Raw genomic sequence first — 26,792 nt, forward strand, 5'->3', positions numbered from 1 at the left:
TGCTGTGCAAGGGCAAATCGAACAACAAATTGAAGACAGGGTTTCTGCTGTCGTCGCCAAAGAAGTTGACACAATAAAGAGATGTATAGCCACAGTAGGAAGCAATTCAGAGGGCTCTAAATTTTTACCCATGCTTCCTCACCCCTCTCTAAAGTTATCTATGTATGATGGGAAAACCTCTTGGCAAGTTTATAAGACGCAATTTTCAATAGTGGTGGAAGCAAATGCATTGGATTCCCAAGCTAAGGTCTGTCATCTCGCCGCATCTCTGAGAGCAGACTCAGCGGATATCCTTCAGACCCCTTCCGAAACCCAAAGGTTAGATTTTGGAGCTTTATCGTGCACACTGGAGCTGTGATTCGGGATACGTTTGAAATACTATAGCAGGCTTCAATTAAAGTCTCATCAACAGAAGCCCACCGAAAACTTCAGGAGCTCGCCACGGATGTTGAAAGGCTATCTCACCTCACCTTTTCGGAGTGCTTGACAGAAACAAGGGAAATCCTATCGCTGCAATACTTCATCGACGGTATCCGGGATCCTGAAATACAAAAAGCTCTGCAAATGGCAGATGTTAAGGATTTGGAAAGCGATCTAGTGCACACCATGAAATTTGAGGCAGCCCAGCAAGCCACTCGTAGAGACCGCCACAAAATCAGAGCTGCTCTAGTCCAAAAACCAGAGGATCAAATGGCCGCTCGTCTAGATGATTTAACCCAACAACTCAATTCCTTGAGACGGAATATTGGTGACAAGAAACCGACTGTAAAGTGCTGCAACTGCGGTGCTGAAAGGCACATACGAGGAAACTGCAGAACACCTCAGGGTATGGATGTTAAGACCTCTCCCAACAAAAAACAGGGGCACTAATTAGTGGCCATCTCGCGGGGCGGAGGTTGCCAGATAATTAAAAGCCTCAGTATGAATTTTCCTGCACTGAGAGGTGGCAGTAATGGACTTTTCATAATAGGACATATTAATGGAGTTCCCTGCAATATGACGATAAATACAGGAGCCAACGTTACCATCATCCGAAAAGATTTGGCTCAACAACTGAGAAGCAAACCTATCTGGACGCTGCCCTGCATTACCCTCCAGACTGTATCTGGTGAGAAGATCGACATCAATGGAAAAGTAAACATTAACATAAAGTCTGGAAGTGCCGCTTACCATCACGACATATGGAGCAGAGATCACTGATCCTTGCGTACTCGGATTGAACTTTCTAAGGAAATAAATTTTTCCTTGGACTTTAAAGATAATGAATTGCATTCTGCATCTGAGGACACAGCCCTATTTGGAATTAATAATGAAGGAGTCAAATCTATTCACAAAATCATAGCTCATGACGATATCCCAATACCCGCTAGAACAGAGTTTCCACTTCCTGGATCCATAGCTGAAAACAGAAATTTCCACTACAGCATCATAGACTATCCCAATAACTGTACTAGCACAAAAGGATTACTAGTAGCCTCAGCACTCGCCGACCTAACGAGAATGGTTATCCCAGTGAGAGTTGCCAATGTAATTGAGAAGGACAGAGTTATTCAGAAAGATGAAGTTGTTGCAGCATGTACTCCAGTAACCAGCATTGAAAGAAAGAGCAACATCCCAAAATCCATGTCCTCAGAGAGCATTACATCAGAGTTATTGCAGAATGCGCAATTACATGATGAGGAGAGGAATCCTGCCGATTGTGTCATTAAATATCTTCAAGTTGTTTTTTCTCAAGTTCAAGTTCTCTTTTCATTTTAGAAGTTTTGGATTTAATTAAAGATTTCTGATATTCTAAATAAACTAAATGCATTTAGAATGTATAGAAAAAGCTACTGCTTTTATTTTTTTTAGTAATATGAACATTCAGAAGAAATATGAAATATATATGGTAAGCTTCGGTTAGGGAGCTGATGTGGCATAATTTTTAGAATTTAGTGACACACTGAAAAATAAAGTCTAGAAATGGCAAAACTTTTAGAATTTAGAACAGGCATTGGAAGCAGAATTTAGAAAGGCATCAGGCAGCAGAATTTAAGATCCACAGAGACTGCATCAAGTGGGAAAATGCCTAGTGCCAGCCCTGTGTATGGTGCATTAAGACATATTAGATGAATATTTTAAATTGTTAGTTTTCAATATCTTTATTAATAAAAGAATTCTTTTCTATAATGCCTATCCATGTGATAAGATTAGAAGCATTTTTGATATTTTCCATGTTTGTGTCTAGGGAAAATAGAGAAAATAAAGGGAAGATTAAAATGTTAAGAAAAAGATTCTAGTATCAGAAGTAAAACATTCAACTATAATGTTTTCATTGTTCTTTCAGACATTCTCCAAAAAGTAAGAAATTGCATGTTAATACTATGGAGACATTTTTCATTTTGTCACATTTTTCTGGAATCTTTTAGAATCATGGGTCTATAAATTTTGCCTTCATATCTTTCTACACTTTTTAAGCTGCAATGCCTAAAATCCTATAAAAAATTACCCTTATCAATTCTGTAACAGCATTAAGCCAGAAATATTTTGAAAAAAGTGTAAAATTAATTTTATAGAGAAAAACAGGGCTTAATTTCTAAAATTAGATATGCTGGAGCCCTGTGGAACACCATCAGGAAAGAGGTACAAAAATAAATAAAAAAAAATGGCTAATAAAATCACTAATAATTTAAAAATTAAATATTAATTATTAAAATAATTCAAAAATTAATGCTTAAAGAAATTAAATAATTTAAATAAAAATTTAAAATATGAAGAGATAAATTAAAATTTAATAAGCAATTTTTAATATAATTTTATTACTAAAAATAAAATTTTCTATATCAAATTTCTACTGAAATTTTGTTCAGGTACAAAAAAGAAGTGTCACAGCTTTCTTATTTAGGGCTCTGGGTAGAATATGATTTATCCCCAAAACTAAGAAGTACCAAAGCAGGGCTCGGGCGCAATTTAAGGAGAAAACTTATGTACATTTTGAAAATTCTGAATATTCTGAGACAATTACAAGAGGAGAACTCTTACCATGAAAATATTAAAAATACATTTTTAATTAATTACATAGCTAGTTTGCTTTTGCTAAGAACTGTTTCATAAATGGTGCTTTATAGCATTATACCTTGCTTATTTTCCACATATAATAAACGGCCGAAATGGAACTTTATAATATCACAGCAAAAAATAAAAATGCTTTATTTTAATCTTATCTCATAAATATAATTCAAAAGTATTACAATTATTTTAAAGACATTTATCAATATTACAATGTTCTAAAAAAACTGTCGAAAAATTTCTAGATCTCGGAATTAAAAATTTTCTATAGCAACAGATCTTAAAATCGCCAAAATGTTGATAAGTCGCCAAATTTAGAACAGTTTAATTAAAGAATTCACATCCCAAAAAGCGAAAAGTTGTTTAAGAGCTCTTCATTAGAAAAATGAAATAATTTCAAAATGCTTATGTCTCACTTTTTGCTCAGAAACTTTAGTATCCCACCATTTATATTAGAAATAGGAACAAATTATAACTCATGAACCCATTCAAAAAATAAACATATTTGTCAGCAAATCGCCAAAAATATTACTCCAAAATGTTAATTCACACACAAAATGGTAGTCTAAAAACCGACAGAAATTTCAAACGATTAAAATTAAGGATTTTCTGACGATTTTGGCTGAAATTAAGGACCAAAAATCAATTCCAAAAAACTTATGGACCATACGAACCCTCTAATAACAAACTGAATAAGCTTTTAACTCATTATGTAGAATCTAGGAAAAATGGAGCCATCTGAATTATTTAATAAAAATTGAGAATGCAAAATTTTAATACCTGCATATTCAAGCTGTGAATCAGTCAAAGGTCTCTTCTCCCAATCACATAAACGTTCTTCCTTATTTAAAGGTTTACCAAGAATAATTTCACAAAGTTTACTGAGTCCTATACTAAAATGTTTATCATCACAATCATCATTATATTTCATTTCCTCTGGGTATACTTCCTGTAACTAAGGAGAGGAACATAAATAAATTCATTTTAATATATCAGGAATTTATGCATTATAATCACAAAACAAAATTATTTCCAAAATTATACAAAAATTAATTTAAAACACATTTTTTACAATAATGGAATCTATACAATAAACAGTATCAGTCAAAGAATACAAAAACTGAAATATTACTAAAAATTAACTATAAATAGAGGCTTAGAGAAGCAAATTTATAAATAAATTCCACTTTTCCAAGAGACCTGAAATTAAACATACTGCATTTCAGTGAAGCTATTAATTTAAATTGTGACAGTTTTCATTCACAGATTTAAAGTTAGAGAAGTTTTAATTGTAATCTTGTTCATTGGTCCAATGAAAACAGACAAGCAAGACAAAAACATCATCGTACGAAACACCATGCGAGAAAAGAAAGCAAAATTAAAACATCATCATTGAAAATAAAGCTGTTCAAAAACACTGCAGTTTTAAAAAATCATTGCCCAAAATATCGCAGTAAAAAATAAAGCATCTGTAAATCATTGCATAACCATAACATAGCAGACATGTATGTTTTAGGCTTAAAATTTGTAAATGTATGTTCATATAACGATTTGCAAGCGCAAGAAGGAATGAGGAATATTTTTACCTCTAAATTTCATATTTTTTAATTAAATAATAGTTCTTTGCTTAAAAAGAAAGAAAGAAATTTAAGCATTCAAAAACTGAACATGAGTAGAAAATTAATACTATGCGTAACAGTTAACATAATTCTTAATTTATGTATTTAACTAAAGGTCATTATTCAATTAATCTCTTTTTATTTCCTTGTACAATGTAAAAAGGAAGAATTGTAATCGCAAAACGTTTCAGGCATCATATTTCAACGCAAATATCCATTTTCACCGATATCGAATGCAATTTAACAATCTTTTTGCTCGACATCTGTACATAAGGACAGAATAAAGAACTCTTTTTCCAAAAACAAAATTCTAAAACTAGTTTAAAATGAATTCTAAAGAGAATTTTTCGTGGCGTCTGAGCATACGTACATATATATACCTTGCATAACTCAAAAACGAATAGCCTCAGAATGTTAAAGTTTTGTATATAGGACTGCTATAACATGTAGATGTGCACCTCGTGTTTTGGTTGCAATCGGCTGCACCAAAAGTATATAAATATATGTATATATATATCCACTCTATTACTTGGCTCAGTGATCTGTTTCTTTATTCTTATATGTTTGTAAATTGTGCATTTTTTGGCTTTAAAAATTATTGAATTATGCTTATCTTCCGGTTAAGGTTTTTATAGCTTTAGTACCGTAATTTCCGGAAGATTTGCCACAGCGTTTGCATGTTTAAAACTTAAATTTTCAGCGGGTGCGGTGTTTCTACCCATGCGGCGTTTAGGTGCACTAAAAATAAAATATTTCCTATGATGGTCATTGTGCATAGTTTGAATAACTTTGTCATTGTACCAGGGTTGCCACTCAAACAGGAGAAAGAAATTCCCCGACTTTTCCAAGTATGTTTCAAGAAAATTCCAGTCTACCCGCGTAATGTACGTTGGCTGTGCTAGGAGGTAAATTAAACTTGTATTGTGTAGCAAATTCACTTACCGTAATTTCCGGAAGAAAGGCCGCATCAGCGTAAACGCTGCACTCGGGAAAAATGGCAGGAAAAAAATTAAAATTACACAGAAACGCCGCAATAGATTAAATTGCGCGTGACATCGTCGTGGGCCGTATAGATGCAAAAACTCAATCTAAGTCCTGATATATGACATACCAGTTAAAAAAAATGCATGAAATGAAACCATAACTCAAAAATAAATGAAAGGTAAGAAATGTATAGCTTCTGTGCCGTTTAGAGACATTTTCAAAAATTTTCCGCTCCCTAATTAAAAACTATCCAACAAGTACTTATACCCTAACTGATGGGATCTGTATTTGGCAGAATGCCAAGAAAAATCCATTCATGCTGAAGGGGAAATACGTCAGAGTTCGTTATTGCGAGGCAGGTGGAGTTGTGTCCGCCTTTGAAAAAAATTGCAGAAAAGGCAGAGGTGGAAAGAGGTTGGGTCCTGGAAGATTCATCGAATGGTAGAGGAGAGAGACTATTCAAACTGATGAGAATGTTGATTTGAAAGGGGGAAGAATGTTATTGTTCTGAGATCTCGTTTAGGGTGAATAAGGCATGTAGGTCCGTTCAAGGGAAGGAACGTAAACAAAATAACGTTCGCAAAAAGCAACTGAGTGGTCTTTTGTGTGGGAACAGCTCTAATAATTTTGTGCATCTCCAAATCAAATGATGGTGGTTCAGTGGGTTTACTAATTTGAACACTTTTACGTTTTTAACAATATTTTAATTACTATATACAGAGCGTATTCTTAGGCCGCCGCCTTCAACATGAACAAACTTTATTCTCTTACAACTAAGCGAGCAACAGCGCCCTCTAGCCTTTTTCTTCAAATTACACAACACTCCCCACCTGAACTCGGTGGAGAGTTCATCTTTCAATAATATATTCTAGAATATTCAATTAATATTTCGACAATAAATCCTGGAGAAATGGTTAAATATAACATGCATACATAATTATAAGCACATAAAATTTTACAAAACATTAAATGATACCTATCAGCAAGGTCAGGAGAATCAAACCTAAAAATACAAAATACAAACATTAGTTAAGTTCCATATTATATAACAATTGTATAGGCCTTTTTAAGGTACCAGTAGATGTTTTAATTATGCAAGATCTTATTTTACCATCTCTGCCTGGCATTAATTCCAAAATTTGCCCTATTGTCCAGAGATTTCAGGGATGTTAATTGATTAGCAGGGCAGAGATAGTAATCGTCTACCAACCAGAAATTGAGAGGGCGTTAGTGGAGAAGGTTCATTGGGATCGGTAAACACGTAGGTAATTGGTCTACAATTAATCATTGCCTGGATTTCAAGCTCTTTCACAGTAAGGGATGCTCGACCAATAATTTTGCATAAGCTGGATTTTATGGTTCGTACCATACGCTCCCAAAACCCTCCCCACCATGGACCCCTCTCAGTAATAAATTTCCAATTTATGCCTGTAGCAGAAAATAATTCTTTCACAGATGAGTCACTCAAAGTTTTAAAAATATGTTTTAGTTCTTTATCAGCTCTTTTAAAAGTCTTGGCATTATCGGAGTACACGGTGGTACACAGTCCTCGGCGAGCTAAAAATCTTCGGAAAGCTAGCAAAAAACTTTCAGTGCTGAGATCAGTTACTATCTCTATATGTATGTAAGGCACGAGTGACCGCACACGTTAACAACAGCATGTAAACTTTACCTTGCCTGTCTTTCGTAAAAAATGGACCGGCGAAGTCCAACCCGGTCACAGCAAATGGAGGCGACTCTTGGATTCTGTCTGGAGGAAGTGGAGCGATATCCTGTACCCCAGGACGTGCACTATATCGTTTGCATATCACACATTTGCTGATGATAGTCTTAACACGCTGTCTTCCCTTAATGATCCAATATTTGTCTCTGATCTGAGTTAGTGTTGAATTAACTCCAGCATGGAATACCCTTTCATGCGAGTCCATGATGATCAACTCGGTAAACTTGCATTTTGAGGGTAATAGAACAGGATGTTTTAAATTCTCGTGACAGTCTGCAAATTGAATGCGACCTTTCAACCGAAGAATTCCCTCCTCATCAAGCCTTGGATTAAGGGAGTAGATGGAAGAATCGAGAATTGATTTTTTATTTGATAACTTAATTATTTCCGCTTGATAGGATTCTCGTTGCGTAATTTTTACCCAATAATGTTCAGCTGCTTTAATCTCAAAAGCACTTAAAGGTCCATTCCCTGTAGACCTTTTCCGAAGCCTCCCAATAAATCTAAATACATAGGCAGTAATTCGAAGTAATTTTCCTAAAGAACTGAATTTTTCTATATGCAAAATTGGGGATTCATTGTTAATTACAGGTGCAGTCAAAATAATACTTTTTCTTAACTCCAACGATTCTGAATTTGGTTTTAATTTCTTTTGTTTTGGAAAGTTTTCAATAGGAAAACGTAACCAGTGTGGCCCATGCCACCACAAATCATTCTTAATTAGTGACCGAGCACTAATTCCTCGAGTTAGTAAATCGGAAGGATTTTGTTTCCCTTCGCAATCGTTCCACAATTTTTTGTTGCATATACTCTGTATTTCTGTAACACGATTGGCGATAAATGGTTTACAATTATTTGGCGAACCTTTAATCCAAGTAATGGCGATTTCGGAATCACTCCAAAAATAAACATCCTCAATTAAATCACCAAACAATTTTTTCAAATATTTATACATTCGAGCAGCCATGAGTGCTCCCATTAACTCTAAACGAGGAAGCGTGATTGCTCTTAAAGGTGCAACTCTGCATTTCGACATGATAAAGGAAGTTTTAATTTTAGAATCACTCGTACAATATCTGAAATATGCGATGGCCCCATATGCTTTAGGACTAGCGTCCGAAAATAGGTGAAGGCTTATATTCATTGGATCATTATCAAAGAAATTTCTCTGTATCGATATTTCAGTTAAATCATTAAGTTCCTCCCGCCAAATGTTGAATTTGTCCTTAATCTCTGCAGGAAGGACCTCATCCCAGTCAGAACCGGAACACCAGATTTCTTGCATAATAATTTTTGCCCGAATAACAAAGGGTGCAATAAATCCAAATGGATCGTATATTTGGGCGATGCTTTGAAAAAGTTTCCTTTTTGTAGCAAAATCGTTTCCAGTAGAAAAGTCAATTAAATTTTTTAAATTTAACTTTATATCGTCTTCAATGGAATTCCAAATCATGCCTAAGAAATTCGATTCACTAGTTAATTTGTTATCTGATTCCTTAATCCCATTTAAGACCCATAAATCCTTTAATGCTTTAGAATTAGTTCTTAATTTTCTGAAATTCATCCCAGCATCCTTAAATATATTAACCGCATCTACAGATAACCGATATGCATCTTCAACCGTTCCTGCTCCAAAATATAGGTCATCGACATAGACAGAAGAATTTAACATTTGGAAACTGTCCGGCATTTTATCTTTATATTTTCGAATGTGGTATTTTATAGTGGCGGCCAAAATGAAAGGAGATATAGTCAAACCAAAAGCTACGCGACACATTTGCATAATCTTAAAGGAGTCATTATTTTCATTAAACCAAAGAAATTTTAGAAATTTTCTATCACCTTCAGCAATTCCTATCATCAAAAAGGCTTTTTCAACGTCTCCACAAAACGCTATCTTAAACTTACGAAAATTTAACATAATGTCTAGTATATTTGGATTTAGATTAGGTCCCGATTCAAGGCAGTCATTTAACGAATTCGTGTCCTCTGTCCTTGAGCTAGCATCGTACACAATTCTTACCTTAGTAGTTTCACTAAGTCGTATCACTGCTCGGTGAGGCATAAAATATCCCAAATTTGTATCATTATTTGGACATTCCTCCACAATTCCTTCTAATATCTGGTTCTCAATTATATTTTTATATTCCTGAAAAATCTCCGGAGTTTTACTTAGTTTATTGTGAAGGTTTGCGAATCGTTTCTTAGCTACCTCAAAATTATTTCCTAAATTATTCGGACTGTATTTCCAGATTAAATTTGCTTCATATCTTCCGTTTTTAAACTGCAAATTTCTTTCAAACTGGTCTACTATTTCGCAGTCAATATCGGAATAATCATCAGAATTATTAATTCCCATATGTTCTAATTCCCAAAAACCTCTTAAATCTTTCAACACAACAGTGTTTGTCATTACCGCTAAATTTTCAGAACAATTTTTGTTTGTTTTATTTTTCTCGATTCCTGCGGCAACCCAACCAAAGACAGAACTGACTGCGTACAACCCTTCAGATATTTTAATTCTTTCAGAATAAACTACATTCCAGAATTCATCCCCTCCAATTAATATCTCGACATCTATGTTATTTTTTCTTGCGCAATCGGCGATCTGCAACCCCATATGCTCCATGAAGTCTGCAATTTGTTTACTAGGCACACTGATGGACGCCGAGGAAATAACATCCGAGATCAAACATTCAATTTTTATTTTATTATTTTGTTTCCAATTCTGAATTTCGATTTCAACGACCGGATAGGAATGATTCATTGCCTTCGTCGCACCAAATGAATAAACAGAAAGTCTTTCATAACGGATTGGAGTAAGTTTTAAATGGTCGGCCAATTTTTTCGTTACAAAGGATCTGTGACTGCCTTGATCAAGAATTAATCTAGTTAATTTTGATTTATACTTAGAACAAGCATAAACTGTACAAGTTTGTAATAATATTTCCCTGGCATTACAGTCATTATTATTATCACCTTGAGGAACAGAAGCAATCAATTTTAAGTTTTGAACTTTATTTCTTTCCTCAGAATTCAAAGTCAGAGATTCAGTTGCATTTTCGGAATAACCTTGTTCCGAATTTTTGTTTACAAGGGATTTATTAGTACAAATCGATTCATTGTGATACATACCGCCACATTTATTACATTTAGTTTTATTTCTGCACCTTTTTGATGTATGGAATTTTTTAAAACAAGAATAGCAGCGGTTTTCGGATCTTAGTTTCTTTAATTTATCAGAAACATTCACTTCGCATTTAAATGACTCGTGCAAATTATCACAAAAGATGCATTTTCGGTTAACTGCAGTATGAAATGCAGCCGTGGGTGTATTTTTTACATATTTTCTAGTTTCATATTTTGATTGATCGACTCGCGGAGGCACAGGATTTTTTCTTCCGCTTAATACTAGATTTGAAATTTCCCTGCATTCTATTTCCGTTTTAATAAATTGTGTTAATTCCGAAACTTCAACTTTATCTTTCGATCCTCTTTGCCGATTAAATTCCAAAACTAAATCGTCCGGAATTAATTTTAATAATATTGGAATTAATAAATGTCCATATGAGCCAGAAGTTACTTCTAAAGTTTCCAAATTACGAATCGAAACTTCTAATTCGTCATATAATTTACGTAAAGCCTTTACGTTAGCAGAATTTTTAACGGCTTCTAAATTGAGAATTTTATTCATGAATGAATTAATGATCAGGTCTTTTCGACCATATCTGTCCTTTAGTAATGCTACACAACTATCATAATTACTTTCTGTTAACTCAAAGCCTGACACAACATTCGAAGCTTGTCCCGTTAAGAATGTTTTTAAGTATACAAATTTTTGTATTTTTGAAAGCGTTTCGTTTTTATGTATCGAATTTTCGAAACTATTCCAAAATTCATTCCATTGTTTGGGATCTCCCCAAAATTTATCAATCATTAATTTTGGTAATTTCAGCGTACTATTCCCACTAGAACTGGAACTTACATGCAAAATTCCATTACCACTAGACTGGTTTAAATCAGAACTTAGGGGATTCCTCGCTGGCGGTACTGCGGTAACCGCACCTAGAAACTGCTTAATTTGACTACAAGCAATTATACATTTGTCATTGTATTCTTCGCTTATACTACAATCTTCTTCAATTAAGTTAACATCAATTAACTCTTGTATTTCATCATCAAGCGTTCTTAAATTATTTTTCTTTTCGGTTAATAATTCAAACAATTCTCGTAATTCTTTAATCGAATTTTCCTCCCCTTCAATTTTTAATTTATCTTCAATCACTTTAATTAACCTAGTAACAGACAATCTCAATGTGGAACGTTTACGTTTCAATCTATCTAACTTCTCTTCCATTTTATTTAATTTAAATACACCCACGACAGCAATAATAAATACTTACTAATGTACTACAAATAATCACTAAATAATTAATTCCTCGCTGGCGGTACTGCGGTAACCGCACCTAGAAACTGCTTAATTTGACTACAAGCAATTATACATTTGTCATTGTATTCTTCGCTTATACTACAATCTTCTTCAATTAAGTTAACATCAATTAACTCTTGTATTTCATCATCAAGCGTTCTTAAATTATTTTTCTTTTCGGTTAATAATTCAAACAATTCTCGTAATTCTTTAATCGAATTTTCCTCCCCTTCAATTTTTAATTTATCTTCAATCACTTTAATTAACCTAGTAACAGACAATCTCAATGTGGAACGTTTACGTTTCAATCTATCTAACTTCTCTTCCATTTTATTTAATTTAAATACACCCACGACAGCAATAATAAATACTTACTAATGTACTACAAATAATCACTAAATAATTAATTTAAGATTTCCCTACCTTTATTTGGAATTCCATTGTCACTTGAATATGAAATATCCATTGAAATCGAAACACTTGGATCGAACACCTAAAATCTTCACAAAGCCTTAATTCCTTACGCCGATGCACCATCTAATAATTTTGTGCATCTCCAAATCAAATGATGGTGGTTCAGTGGGTTTACTAATTTGAACACTTTTATGTTTTTAACAATATTTTAATTACTATATACAGAGCGTATTCTTAGGCCGCCGCCTTCAACATGAACAAACTTTATTCTCTTACAACTAAGCGAGCAACAGCGCCCTCTAGCCTTTTTCTTCAAATTACACAACAACAGCACCAATCTATGCACAATGACAAGGCCATCCAAACTATGTACAATGACCATCATAGGAAATATTTTATTTTTAGTGCACCTAAACGCCACATGTGTAGAAATGCCGCACCCGCTGAAAATTTAAGTTTTAAACATGTAAACGCAGCGGCGTTTCTTCCGGAAATTACGGTAATTATTCAATAAATCCCAGAGGACATTTATTCTTAATTATTCTTGGTATACTTTGTTTGATAATTTTGTTTACTTTTCCACTTAAGAAACTTAATAAAATTTAAGATATATACATTGGATAACAAATGTATGTTTTATTTAATTATTACTCATGATCATCACCAGTTCAACACGAGGCTAATCCGGTCGTTATAAATCACAACACAATGCTAAATAGTTAGGTTAGATTTTAGGTAAATTTAATTTGTGTGAGGTATGTTCTTAAAAGGCACCTTAACACTTGAAAACACAAATATAATTATAATAGTTGTTTTCTCCACTGAAGATTGAGATTAGAATCTTCCCAATCTGGAATAAAATAAGGCTTTTTTTGCAGACATTCTGCAGCTAAACGAAAAAAAAATATCTATTTTAATAAATTGAGGTATTTTATATTTATTTCGCAGCATACATAAGGAAAAAATACGTGCATTAAATTTCGTGATGGTATGTCATCATACTGCTAGAATTAATTTCAGGATTATGCCAGAGAAAATTTCCTGAAATTTGGAAACATTATTTACTAATAATAAATAAATTTAGAGGGAAGAAGCAACATTAAATTAACATAAAAATAAAGATAACTACTTAAAAATTGAATTAGAATACTCAATGATAGTTTAGTGAATATAGTTACATTACATGGTTAGCCTAGATGAATGATTACTATTTTTTTATTTTACTGCAAAATGGCAAGGTATTTATTAAAAAGAAAAAAAAAAGGTTTAAAAATATTTTGCAGTAAACTTCTAGTATATGGTAAGGCTTTGGCACAATTTTGAAAATTGTCGCCAAGACCAAAATGACCTGTTTACTGCGCATCATCATGTCACCAAATCCCATTGTACCATACATGGAGATTATTCTAACCAAAGAATGTCTATGTAAAGAAGAAAAGGTTCCATACAAGTAAAATGCTATTACGCCGCTAGAATGCAGAGGGAAAATTTGCCAAGGGATTTCACGATGGAACCTGGCGGCCAGAATTTCCCTCTCCGGGATGTGTACAGGAAATTGAGAAACACGTGTTAAGAAGAAATGTTCTTTGACAAAAAGAAAGCTACGAAAATCCGTTTTTAAATTATTGCGAAAAATCCAAGAAGAGATGTTTTATCAAAGGATGTTTCTTCTTGGATTTTTCGCAATAATTTTAAAAACGGATTTTCGTAGTTTTTTTTTTTTTTTTTTTTTTCCCCCTGAAAATAACTAATCCATGAATTAATTTACTTGCACTAAAAAGTATTTTCTTTTCCTTTAAGTTTAACCACTTGCGCTAAGACACGGTTGCAGTGCCGTGCGCTACAATATAACAAGCGGTAAAGTGTCTCATTTACGCTGCTCCGCGTCTGCAAGTGCAATCCAGAGCTGTAACTCAAGAAATAAACAATCTCGTTGTTAGGCGACGTGTGCACCACGTTATTTTAATTTTTGCGATAAATGCTTATCGATGTGGTGTTCACGTCGCTCGCGGTTTGAGACAAAAGCATCTCGACGTGCGTGGCACGTCTTTTTTGCGCAAGTGGTTAAAGAAATTTTAAACGATATTCATTTTATGAACTCTTGATAACGTGACCTTCGAATTTCGACACCGGTTTTGAGCTTTAGCGACAGATATATCACGCATGCACAGCTGTTTCCCTGTATGATGGAACGGAGCCACTCACGTCTGTAGCAGAGAGGTTTTCCTTCTTTACAATACATATTCTTTGATTCTAACCTCCATGGTACCGTATACTAGGATTGAACCCATTTTGTTTTATACGAGAACAGGTACTTTCTTTAATTCATGCACTGCACATGCGATTCTCGAGAATACTGGAAACCAAAAGTTGCGGGAAACTTGCTTTGCCTTTCTAAAAGACAATCAAATTAGAGCTGCAAAAATTGGTTCTATGCTAGCTACCCGAATGACACTCACATGATACACAATTCGTCAAAAAAGTTATCTCTTCAGACGTCGGCGCCAAAGTCACTTTTTTGGCGGGATTGTTGTATGAACTTCCCTGATTTTTCCAGATTTTGACAAAAATACTTAAATTCCCTGACTTTTCCCTGAATTTTTTGGTCAATTTTCGAATTCCCTGACTTTTTCCGGTTCTCCCGGTTTTCCAGGTAGAGTGGCAACCCTGTTGTACATAGTTTGAATAACTTTGTCATTGTACATAGTTCGGATGGCCTTGTCATTGTACGCAGACCACTCAGTTGCTTTTTGCGAACGTTTTTTTGTTTACATTCTTTCCCTTGAACGGACCTACATGCCTTATTCACCCTAAACGGAATCTCAGAACAATAACATTCTTCCCTCTTTCAAATCAGCATTGTCATCATTTTGAATAGTCTCTCTCCTCTGCCATTTGATGAATCATCCAGGACCCATCCTCTCTTCACCCCTGCCTTTTCTGCAATTTTTTTCAAAGGCGGACACGACTCTACCTGCCTCGCAATAACGAATTCTGACGTATTTCCTCTTCAGCATGAATTGAATTTTCTTCGCATTCTGCCAGATACAGATCCCATCAGTTTGGGTACAAGTATATGTTGGACAGTTTTTAAGGGAGTGGAAAATTTTTGAAAATGGCACCTTTACGGAACAGAAGCTATACTGCTGCTTTTAAGCTTTTAATATTTTGTTGTTGCAACATTTTTTATAGTATAGTCTGAGTATTACAAATATAGACTTCTTTAGTGGGTAAATATAAGTATATATGTGAAGGTAAATATATTTTCCACATTTCTTACCTTTAATTTATTTTTGAGTTATGGTTTCATTTCATGCATTTTTCTTAACTGGTATGTCATATATCAGGACTTAGGTTGAGATTTTGCATCTATACGGCCCACAACAATGTCAAGCGCAATTTAATCTATTGCGGCGTTTATGCGGCATTTCTGTATAATTTTAATTTTTTTCCCGCCATTTTTCTCGAGTGCGGCATTTACGCTGGTGCGGCCTTTCTTCCGGAAATTACGGTAAATCTGTATGCAACATTTTTAGAATTATCAACAATTTATTATCTGTATGCAATATTTTTAGAATTATCAACATTTATTAATATGTTTAAGCCTAATTTTTAAATAACATGGCGGAAATATTTGTTTACATTTGAAACAGCAGAATAGTAGATTTGTTGCCAATCTAGAGAAAATATGCTTCACAATAACAAAGATAACGCCTTCTTTTATTATTGCGAATTAAATTGTGCTTCGATCGAATTAAATCGAATAAATTCCCAAGCAAATAAGCGTTTAAGATTTATTTCATAATTTTCAATACAGTCATTTTGAGTTTTTATGTATTTTTGCCTTGCCACGAAGTGAGAACTGAATTAATTGAATGAGAAATACTGAATCGTCTGTGAAAGACTGTTTCTTTTTTGATGTTATTGTTGTTATTCTTTGCTTAATTTTTTTCATACATCATTTTAGATTTATTATAGTATTTGAATAGAACATGTGGCAGCGATTAGATAATTCTTAAGATGATATAAATTTTGTGCATTCTGAGTTAAAAAATTTTGTGCCACACGAGCACCTCATTTGTTCAAAGTTTACTTATTCAAGGGATGGCACAGGAGCCTCCATCGCTAGTAATCTCCGAGTTCTACCACAGCATGTGCACAAGTACTTTCATATTATTGGATACAACTTACTCGATTTTTCATGCATTTAAAAGTAAAGTATAATATATTGGTAAAGGCCATTAATGGCCCATTGCCTCTTACTAAGTGATAAAACACAGACATAGTTAAAAAATAATTCAAATGTAGCGCTCAAGTGAATCTAGGGCCAGAGTGTTGCTATGGTAAACAAATATAGTGAATTTTAAAGAGTTCATTTATTCTATTGTGGTTTATGTGCTATCGACGAAGTAGATTTAATGGTAAACAAACATTGTTAATTTTAGCCCTCTGGGCGGCCAGGGTTTTCGCCAAGAAAGCACAAATTTCCCAAAACTACTATGAGAACAATTTTTTTTTTTTTAAATTTTAATGTAAAACCTCTACTGGTATTTCATACCTGCATTTGTTTTCTTTTGATATATTGCCTTAATTTTGTTGACATATTTTAATATGCCGTATATATATACGGCCTTGCCGTTTAGAGGGTTAAAGAGCGCATTTATTCTACTATGGTTTATGTGCTATCAACGAAGCAGATTTAATTCAATCCAATAAGTTTAAATGGAATGTAAGAAAAATGCATATAATTTAATATTCCATACAAGAAAGTCATGTGGTGCACACATCAGATTTTTTTTTTTATATAAATTTTTACTGATAGTTTTTTATGAAAAATATAATAGTCTAAAAAAGATTAGAAAAAGGAAAATATGTAACTGCATAAGGCTACCGTTATTATTAAAATTATTTAGTTAGCAATTTAGTAAAATATTTAATTAATTGGGAATTAAAATTGTTTAACTAATTAGTTCATTTTCAATTCTTGAATGCTTAAGTTTCCTTCTTGCATTTTTAGCAAAAAATTATTAATTAATTAAAAATATGGAAATATGGAAATAAAAATATTCCTCATTCCTTCTTGCACTAAAAAATTATTATGGGAATATATGTTTATAACTTTTAAAGCCTCTTTACACATCTTCAGTGTTATCATCATGCAATGATTTGTAGGTTCAGGGTTCTTACCTATTTCTGCACATTGAAATTACGTACTTTCAAAGGAATAATAATGACAAAAATGAAAAGCCTATCAACAAAGGGAATTGAATACACTTTTGTAATACCATTCTAAAAATAAAATAAATATGCAAATATTATACATTATTATTAAACATAATTGATACTTAGCATAATTATGAAACAAAACTCGAGAATAAATTCAACTTTGTAAAATTTATCAGGTAATTAGCATTAAATTACCAAATTCCTCCAAAATTTTTACTTATTATAACTTATTAATTATTTATATTTTATACTTAGAATAGTTCCACATATTTTAAAGATTAGTGATATTTTAAGTTTGACTAGCAATTAGTTTTATGGTGATTCTTTTTTTAATGCCTCATTTTGTCACATACTTGCTCAGTCTAGAAGTTTAAGCAAATTTTACTTCAAGCAACATAGCTTTAAATCAGCAGTAAAATCATAACCAGCATGATTTGTAACAGAACCTTGGCTGTTGCCATCGCTGCTGCTTGCTAAGAATGAGAGAGATGCTGATAAGAACAGACGCTTGACATTTTCAACATGATACTGGCAAGATTGGTGGGTTTTGAAAGTTAAATGTGCTCTGACCAATTAGTGTCATAACTGTGTAGAGTTGCTAGAATTATAATGCAGTTAACATACACTATTTAATATAAAGTTCCAACAACCCTCTGAAGCAGCAGAGCACCAGAGAAGTTGTTTTATATTATTTTAAGTATCTTCAGCTGTAAGGAATGAATTTTATGTTGATTTTAAAATTTTTTGTTATACCTTATGTTCACAATAAGAATTTAAAAAAAAAATGATAACTCATGTTAACATGCAAAGATCTCTTTTAACGGTGAGCAACTAGTTACAAATACTTATATATGTAATTAGATACCCTGAGTCATTATAAGTTTACATAGTCACTATTTTTTTACTAAAAAAATAATCAGTTAAAAAAAGCACTATTCAAATCATGCACTAAGAACATTTTACAGTTTAAAATACAGATAAATTAAGTATGCAATTTATGGTTTTGTTTCTAAAACAATATCAGGATAATTACATGAAAAAGGCTATGAAACATGAATGTTTGATAGCAACAACACACAATAAATTATGCATCTTTTCAATTTAAAAATTTTCAAGATATTTTTTGCTAATTTACGTCAGTTTTCTTCTCTTTAACATTTTTTTTTTTATTATTTATTTATTTATTTATTTATTTTTAGTACATAGACAAATCAATGTTCTCACTACTTCATGCCCTAATTTTTTAATGTTTTCAAAATATACCTTTAAAGAAAAATTTTCGTTTCCTTTATGTAACCAATTTCTTTCTCAATAAGTTTGCTGTACATTTTATAACTACAAATTTAGTTGGAGATTTTTGTTATTCTAAAGAACTGCACGTATTTAGAATCATAGAAGATGCTAATTTTATTAGTCCAAAGTACATCAATTATTCTGTCTAGACCAAATAAAACAGCTTATCATCAATGCATTTAAATGTTAATTCTTTGTTATAACTAATATAAAAGAATAATGCAGCATAGTAGAAAGTCCGAAATCCGAATGTCCATTATCCGAAATAATCTAAAATCCAGACCTCAAAACCACCACCAACGTTTTTCTTGTATGCTTTACGCATGCACATTTAATTTCCCCCCTCCACACATAATAAAACATTAAGAGTCCCGATTCTTAATTTCACTTCGACACTAAATAAAATACCTTGTTATTGAAGAAACAATCATTTTAGCATAAATTTGTACAATCAGTAATTTGGCTTTGTTACACACATCTCAAACCGAAACATTCCCCATAGATACATCGCTAATTTGATGCAAAACTGGTGAATCATTATTTATTATACTTTCCTTTCATCACTGCATGTGTATAAAAAAACATCACAACTTGAGTAATGACTCATGTAGCGATGCCTAAACAATTTTTTTAAGTTTGTAAATGAATAATAAAGGAGTATGGTAACCTTTTATGTTGGCATTACGCTTGGCGATGATTACAGATTTAAGCTAAATGCGTTAAAAAATATTGAATGAAGAAAAATTTACCAAAAATTTCTTTCCATATGCTAAAAATAGATTTTGTTGATGATACTCAGAGATTAAGATTACATTTTAGGGCTATTTGAATTAAGAATAACTGATTTGTTATTCACATAAACCCAGAAATAGCGACGGGCTCATATGGCCGCACCGAGTCACAGAATTTAGGACACACAGAGACTGCATCAAGCGGTAAGATATCTAGTGCCGGCCCTCAATAAGGCTTAAATATATGTGGGAATTTATTTCAGAACTCTGAAAAGCCTTAAGCATGTGCAAGAAATAGACATAAGTACAATACATAACTAAGCTAATACAAGTCAGGCCTAATTGTCTCAGTGCGCGATAGAAGCAAGATAAAATTTAATGGAACAACTTGTCGCCAAGCTCATGATTCATAGCCAAATATGTATAGTGAAGGATAAATTTGATGATGATAGCTGCTAATTTTAAAGGTTTTCAGATATCGCAAAACAAAGGTGAAATTTTCCAATTAACGGATTTTGTAAAGAAATGTGGAGAAGCGGTAATAAATGAAGATGATATAAAAGACGTTTTTCATTGTGATGACAATGCTTCTCAATCATCAATCAATTAATGAATGGCGAAATCTGTAGTATGGTTCTAGATCCAGAAAATACCACTACCGATAGTGAAGAAAGTGACAGAGAAGTTACTGAAAAGGAGAAAATTTCGTTTGACAAGTTAGTCGGAATTTTCGAAACAGCAGTTACAGGACTTCAACAATGTAACTAAACAAGAGATTATGTCTGTCTACAGAATTAAAGAGAAAACTGAAGCAATTTAAGCTACTTACATTGAAAGAAATGTTTAATAAGGTAAACAAATAAATATTAAGCTTTTTTTTTTTTTTTTTTTTGTGTGTGTGTGTGTGTGTGTGTGTGTAAATTTTGATATCCTTTAGAACATAAATACTTCATTATTTCATAAATCACGATTTTATATTTTTAATTTTATAATTTCTACATGCCATCTTATTAGATTTAAACTGATGATCTAATATCCAGAAAAATCCCAAATCCGCAATCGACGAAGTCATGAAAAGCCTGGATTCCGGACTTTGTACATATTTTTTATAAGAATACGTTTAATAGAAAAAAAGTGGCCTACAATGCTCAGAAAATATGTACCCTAAAAGCATTACAACAGCTTATTTTTTCCATGAGCCATTACTTAGCCTAAATTTTCTCCATTTTCATATATTCATGCATAATAGGGCCCTATTTAGTCTGGATAGCTGAATCCTATTGCAAGGTAAAATATTTTGCTTTACTAAATTCTAGGCAGCTCATGAAAATCTAAATACAAAATTCTTCAGATAAAACTACAAGGCAATTGTAAAAATGAAATAAATAATATAATATAATTTGATGCTTAATATATCAAGAATACACCAAATAACATCAAATATGATAAAAAATTAAAAATTTATACATACTTTTCGATAAAATATTGAAATATCTAATATATGTGAAAATCTTTTTGTTTTTCCTGGAGTACATTTACTGTTGTTTATAATCATGTTAACATCACACGTTATAGCACAACCTACGAAAGCATTTGAAAATATTCAGTATAATTTAAATTTACAATATCTTAAGCAATATTTTTAGGAAAATAATTTACACTGAATTTAAATAAAATATACTGTGAAAAATTACTAAATTAATCAGATTTCTATAATTTGACTGCTATAGAAGAACCATAATTTAAAAAAATTATTCTTAAACTTTAACATTAAAAGTTTTAAAAAAAATCTGAATACGAATTATTACTTTCTTAAATATTTTATTAAAAATAGTCACTGGAATTTTATTATTTGCTGTTATACAAAATAATATTTTTAACAAATTTATTCGGTACTTTTCTGTTTCGCCGGCGCAAACCTCGCCATTTCCCTTTCTCCGGCGCAAATCTCGCCAAGCAGACCTTATTGGCGACAACACACAGTATACACATAAAAAAATGTTAAGAAATGTTAATTCTAAGAATTTTAAACATTTTTTTTTTATTTTGGAGGCATACACATTTTAATATCATTCAGAAATTTTTCAAATGGGTCTTTTGTGTCCTTTCGCCACATAAATTCGGCGAGGTAACTTTCCAGATGATGCCGAGCAGTTCCTTTGTGTTTCTTATTCCGCCATTTTGCGCTTCCCCATAGTCTTTCAATTTTTTGCGTGTGCGTTCCAGTTTCCGGATCTACAAAATTGTATTTATGGTTCACTTTGAAATGTTCGAAACTTTCCTCTTCCAGTTTTTCAGTGCAATATGATTTCCATGAATCGGAATATATTGTAGTTCCTTTTTGGATGTTTTCATTTATTGCCTCTAATATAATACTCATGGATCGGTTTGGCACCATCACAAGGAAACATTCGTTTGTTTCACGACAAACTTTACCAAAGATCCACTGTTGTGGTAAAATCCGTCCCGCGTTGTTTTTGTGCTTCATGAACATACTTTCATCCACTTCAACGATCATAGCAAGGCCTCCTATTTTGCGTTGTTGACGTTTAAGTAAAGAATCCACACAAACCTCTCGCATGTAGTTATTCCAATTCACAACTGTTCCGTGACTGATTTCCAACTGCTTTTCACACCATTTAACTGAAGTTAATTCTTCACTCCAACCATAAATGAATCTTAAACACTTCAAGAAACTCAATCTTGATGATTCAAACCATGTGCCTTTCCGTATACTTCTTTTACTGCGGCAAGTTGAAAGGTTGCAACGCCATTGAATTTCGTCTCCGAAATATAATTTCATTTCATGATTATTTTCACAAATAGCAATGTTAGGCAAAATGCCTTTCGCTTGAAAGAATCTGACGGATTCTTCCTCTGGCCTGGGCAAATCCCAAATTTTCATTGGTTTTTCATCCATTTTTGACATATTTGTAAAAGACGTTAATTTTAGAATTTAAAGACGTTAAATTAAAGATTTACTATGCTTTCATGGTATAACCTCTTGATTCGCAGTTTAATATCACATGATCCCAAACAATCTCATCTCACGTAAAATACGCTACAAAAATCTGATTCTCTCAGGAATTATCTACATTAATTTCAAGTTAAATCTCAGTATGGAATACGAGTTTAAATGCAAGAATTATTTCAATATTATAATTAAAAAAATTCTATGTAACTGTATGCCAATATTGAAAAAAAAAAAGGTAAATCTGATAATAAATCTCAGTGACTTGTTTTGAAAAAGTGCCGTGAAAGGTTATCAGTGAAGATATTCGCTTTGGCATCAGTTCTACCATTTTCGGCAACTTTATCACTTGCGCCGGCAAAATGGGAAATTGCGCCGGCCAAACGGAAAAGTACCATTTACTCATATACTTGAATATTAGTAATTCTTCTTATCACTTTCATGAACATTTTTAAAAAAATACTGTCCTTTTGTATTATTATACAGTGCTGGACATATCAAACCAATCTTTATATAAATGTCTCAAAGTCTGTCATTAGGATGTTCCTTTATGCCTTTATAACAGCGATTGGTATGACTTCCTTATTTTCTGAGTTCCTTCAGTTTCATAGAAAACAGAAAATAGCTGCATAGTGACAAATCTTGTAAAAAGAGTGAGGCAGTGGGCAATACAAACTTGTTTCTTTGCTCAAATTTTCCATAATGCGAGTTTCATAAAGTGGAGCATTATAACAAATACTAAATTTCTGAGCTTTGATATTTACTGCTGTTCTAACAATATTTTATAACAAATGCTTTATAATGCCCAAATAATTCTGTCTTGGTGGTATTTTAATCCCCTCGACCAAATTTATTATAGATGATGCCTTTTGAAACATGATAAATTAAAATTATATTTATTCATATCTTATGGAATTTTTTAAGAACTTACAGATGTTCATGATACACTACAGTGTATCTTTGAGTCATATTTAAAGTACAATGTCTAAAAAATCTAGAATTTCAGTGCTTGCTTACTTTAATAATATCTCTACAGTTTCTACACATGTTTTTTACACATCTTTTGTTAGCTTGCAAGGGGGGCATCTACCTTGTTATTAATATTTCGACTAAATATAATTATTTAAAACCTTAGAAATGCAAATATCTTTAAGAAATCAACAAGATATTTTTGGATTGACAGTAGCATGTTTGCATATTCTTATGCTTAGTTTATCAGTAATCACAGTATCTCATTAATGTGCTCTCTTTCATCTCATCTTTAAAATGTCCTTACCAGATGTAAACTTATGAAAATGATAGACACTTGATATTATAAACTTGATGCCACACTTCAAGCATTTTTGCAAAAATTTTATGAAGGAAAAAAATATCTCTGAAACAAAGCATAATCGCATATTGGTCCATTTTAATTTCATAGCAATATGCCAGTTGATTATCTACTTTGACATGCATTTTTCAAAAGGAAATTTCAAAAGGAAGTTTTGAATGTGTTTCCACATTCAAAACAAAATCATTATGTGATTTTAGCTAAATATGAACACATATAGGCAAGGATATTTATTTAAATATTATATTCCAGACTTTATATTGTGCTGCTAATTTCAAATGAAAAAAAGAAGTTTTGTTTCTTTTTTCTAACAGATCACATACGTTCTTAAATTTACTCTTCCATAATAATTATTCTGTTCTTCAATACTAGTTTTTCATCAACTGCAAATGTAAAAATTCAGTATGCCCATGAATTCCTAACATACATGTATTCATTAGTATTCACTTGTAGTTCAATCTGTATGTAATATGCAATGCATACATCTTAAATATTTCTGTTGCATATTTTACATCTCAAATATTTCTATCACATTTACATAAATCAGAAAATATTGAACTTATAGCAATTTGAAACTGCACTCATGAATGAAATTTCTTGCAAACTTTCCACATTCAAAACAAATTCTCAGTTTTAGTTGATAATAAAAATAAAAATCACATTTACACTTAAAAAAGCTTTCTGTTACTAAAACTATATATTGAAAGATAGCATTAAGAACCATCATCTGAACACAGTATCAACTTAACATTTTCAAAGGAAACATTATTTCTTATTATTTAAGTTTAATGTCAAAATAAAATTCCTTTCTATCAATTTTTAAATTACTAAATATTAATTAGCTCAATAATATTCAGAATTTGCATTTTCTGAATTCAGCTTCAAATTTAAATTATCAACACAAATTGTAACTGAAATTGCAGAATTACCTAACTTTATAATTTTGGGATTAGCAAATATATCATCCATAAACTTATCCCATTGTTCTGCACCCAAACATTCAGTTAGAGATAATATATCTAAAATGTAAACTTTGTCACATACAGCAAGCTGGATTAAAGACAACCTGGAAATAAAATTAGTGTATATTTTAGAATAACTTTTAAAACATGTACTTTTTTAGAACAATTTAAAATAAAGTTTTCAAAAATAACATAATATTAACAAACAGGATACAGAATAAATCTAGATTCTTTTCAAATAGCAAGGAAAATTTACTAAAAATTTTGTTTTCAGCTACACAATAAACACAAGAGAGTTGTTTGATTAACCATAGTAAAAATGATGGTTAAACATTATTTTCAAAAAATGAGTTTTATTCTCAAGTGAATTCAGGTAGTTTGCAATTTTTTTATCCTCTCAAAAAGGTAGCTTTTATTAAGGGCTGAAAAATATGCATTGATTACAGAAACGACATCCTTATTCAATAAGAAATCCTCCCACCAAATCTAATTTTCAATTTAGTAGACAAGAAGTCATTTAAAATAGAATAGAGTTTAGAGAATAAGTCTAGGTGGGATGAGAGATCATTATGAGACTGGGTTATTTTAACAAAAAAGTACTGTTCTGGTACTTCAAAATCTCATTCATTTCAGCTCTTATTTCAAATAATTAAATAAGATTCCATACTATGTTTCTGTTGTTATCATCCCCTTTCCCAATAATTAACCATGATGATTCCTTGGGAATTTCAAAATCAATGGACATCACCTCCCAGCCAATAAAACAGTCATTGCTTTCTTCAGCCCATTTGTATTCTCACTGCCTTTTCCTTTGACCAAGGGTATAATGTTGGATGCATGTTTCATTCACAATCATAAATGAATACAAGAAGTCCAATGGTTTGTGGCCACAATGGTGCACACAGCTTTTTATGTTTCTTGTAAATTCTGAGCAGAATATTTGCTTCATATACCTAAAACTGCAGTGGGGGCCTTAATTGATAAATGATTGCCAAATTTAGTGCAGAATTGTGACTTTCATGTAACTCTGCTTTTGTTTGAGTGGACAACTGTTTCCTTATATAATTTTTTTTTTATCATTGCACAAAACTTAGCTTCCTTTTTTACCCCTTTCAACTACTACAGCACTTGCATCAGTTGTTTGTATAACATGAACAATGTTCCACTACTGGTAAAACCTGGAATGATTTAATTTTGAAAATTAGCACTTGCTACTTATGACATCCCAAAATGAACTGCAGAGCTATCTAACATAAATTATCAAACAACTCTCGCAATGTGAATGTTTCACATTTCCAATTTCATTTTCATTAATAATACTGACCTATCATGAGAAAGACCAAAATTGGGCTTCCACTCTGAGTCTAGACCTATCATCTCATAATTCTATAAAAGAAGTAAAACATACAAAATATAGTAATTGAATGAAATTTGATAAAATTTTCAAGTATTGTAAAAACAGCATTTGTCCCAAAATAATTTTCCCACAACAATATTGAAAGCCTTTTTTTCTTTACATGTGCGGAAAAAAATAATTTTCATGCAATAATATTGAAAGAATTACTTTCTTTATTCCTTATACATGTATGGAAAAGCTTTTTATGTTTCTAATATATGTTTAAGAATAATTTATAAATCTGTATGACATGTTTTCTCCATATAAATATATGTGTTTCGAAAATGTATGGTATTAAATACTACATTTTACATACAAAAAGCTTATTATAAAGAGAAAACATTTTCAGACCTTAAATTAAAACAATTAAAAAAAAAAAAAGAAAAGAAAAAGAAAATCTGAAATGTTTCTGATTTTAAATTACGTCTAAAGGGGCGTTTTTTTAACATTTTGTGTGTTACATTAATTTATTAAATATCACGTTCTTTGCACTTAAACATAAAATTCAGTTCAACAGCAATATCGCAAAATAGTTTTAAAATGAGCATATCTTAAGAATTTCCGATACAGAGACACATGCGCTGGAGATAAAAATGTTTTTTTCTGTAGAACATCGCCATTGCTCGCTTTGAAATCCTTGAGTTTGTTAATCAAGGATTTGAAAAA

General features: G+C 32.0%; 2 protein-coding genes across 2 annotated transcripts in view; both read right to left on the reverse strand.

Annotated features, from left to right (window-relative positions):
• Positions 1 to 26,792, reverse strand: part of LOC118204037 (exonuclease mut-7 homolog) — a 124,737-nt gene that overhangs the window by 28,140 nt on the left and 69,805 nt on the right. Inside the window, exons 9-12 of the mRNA XM_085806688.1 lie at positions 26,055 to 26,116; positions 24,698 to 24,834; positions 20,939 to 21,048; positions 3,829 to 4,003 (exon numbers count right to left, since the gene is read on the reverse strand). Of these exons, the coding sequence (XP_085662814.1) occupies positions 3,829 to 4,003; positions 20,939 to 21,048; positions 24,698 to 24,834; positions 26,055 to 26,116 (484 nt within the window). The remainder of the gene's footprint in view (positions 1 to 3,828; positions 4,004 to 20,938; positions 21,049 to 24,697; positions 24,835 to 26,054; positions 26,117 to 26,792) is intronic.
• On the reverse strand, positions 21,190 to 24,491 carry LOC146993712 (uncharacterized). Its single transcript, XM_085827438.1, has one exon. The coding sequence runs from the start codon at positions 22,394 to 22,396 to the stop codon at positions 21,509 to 21,511; it is 888 nt and encodes a 295-aa protein (XP_085683564.1). The 5' UTR covers positions 22,397 to 24,491; the 3' UTR covers positions 21,190 to 21,508.

Source organism: Stegodyphus dumicola, chromosome 12, assembly GCF_044657685.1.
Source record: "Stegodyphus dumicola isolate Sdum_Otavi_A_Nest chromosome 12, ASM4465768v1".
Lineage (NCBI taxonomy): Eukaryota > Metazoa > Arthropoda > Arachnida > Araneae > Eresidae > Stegodyphus > Stegodyphus dumicola.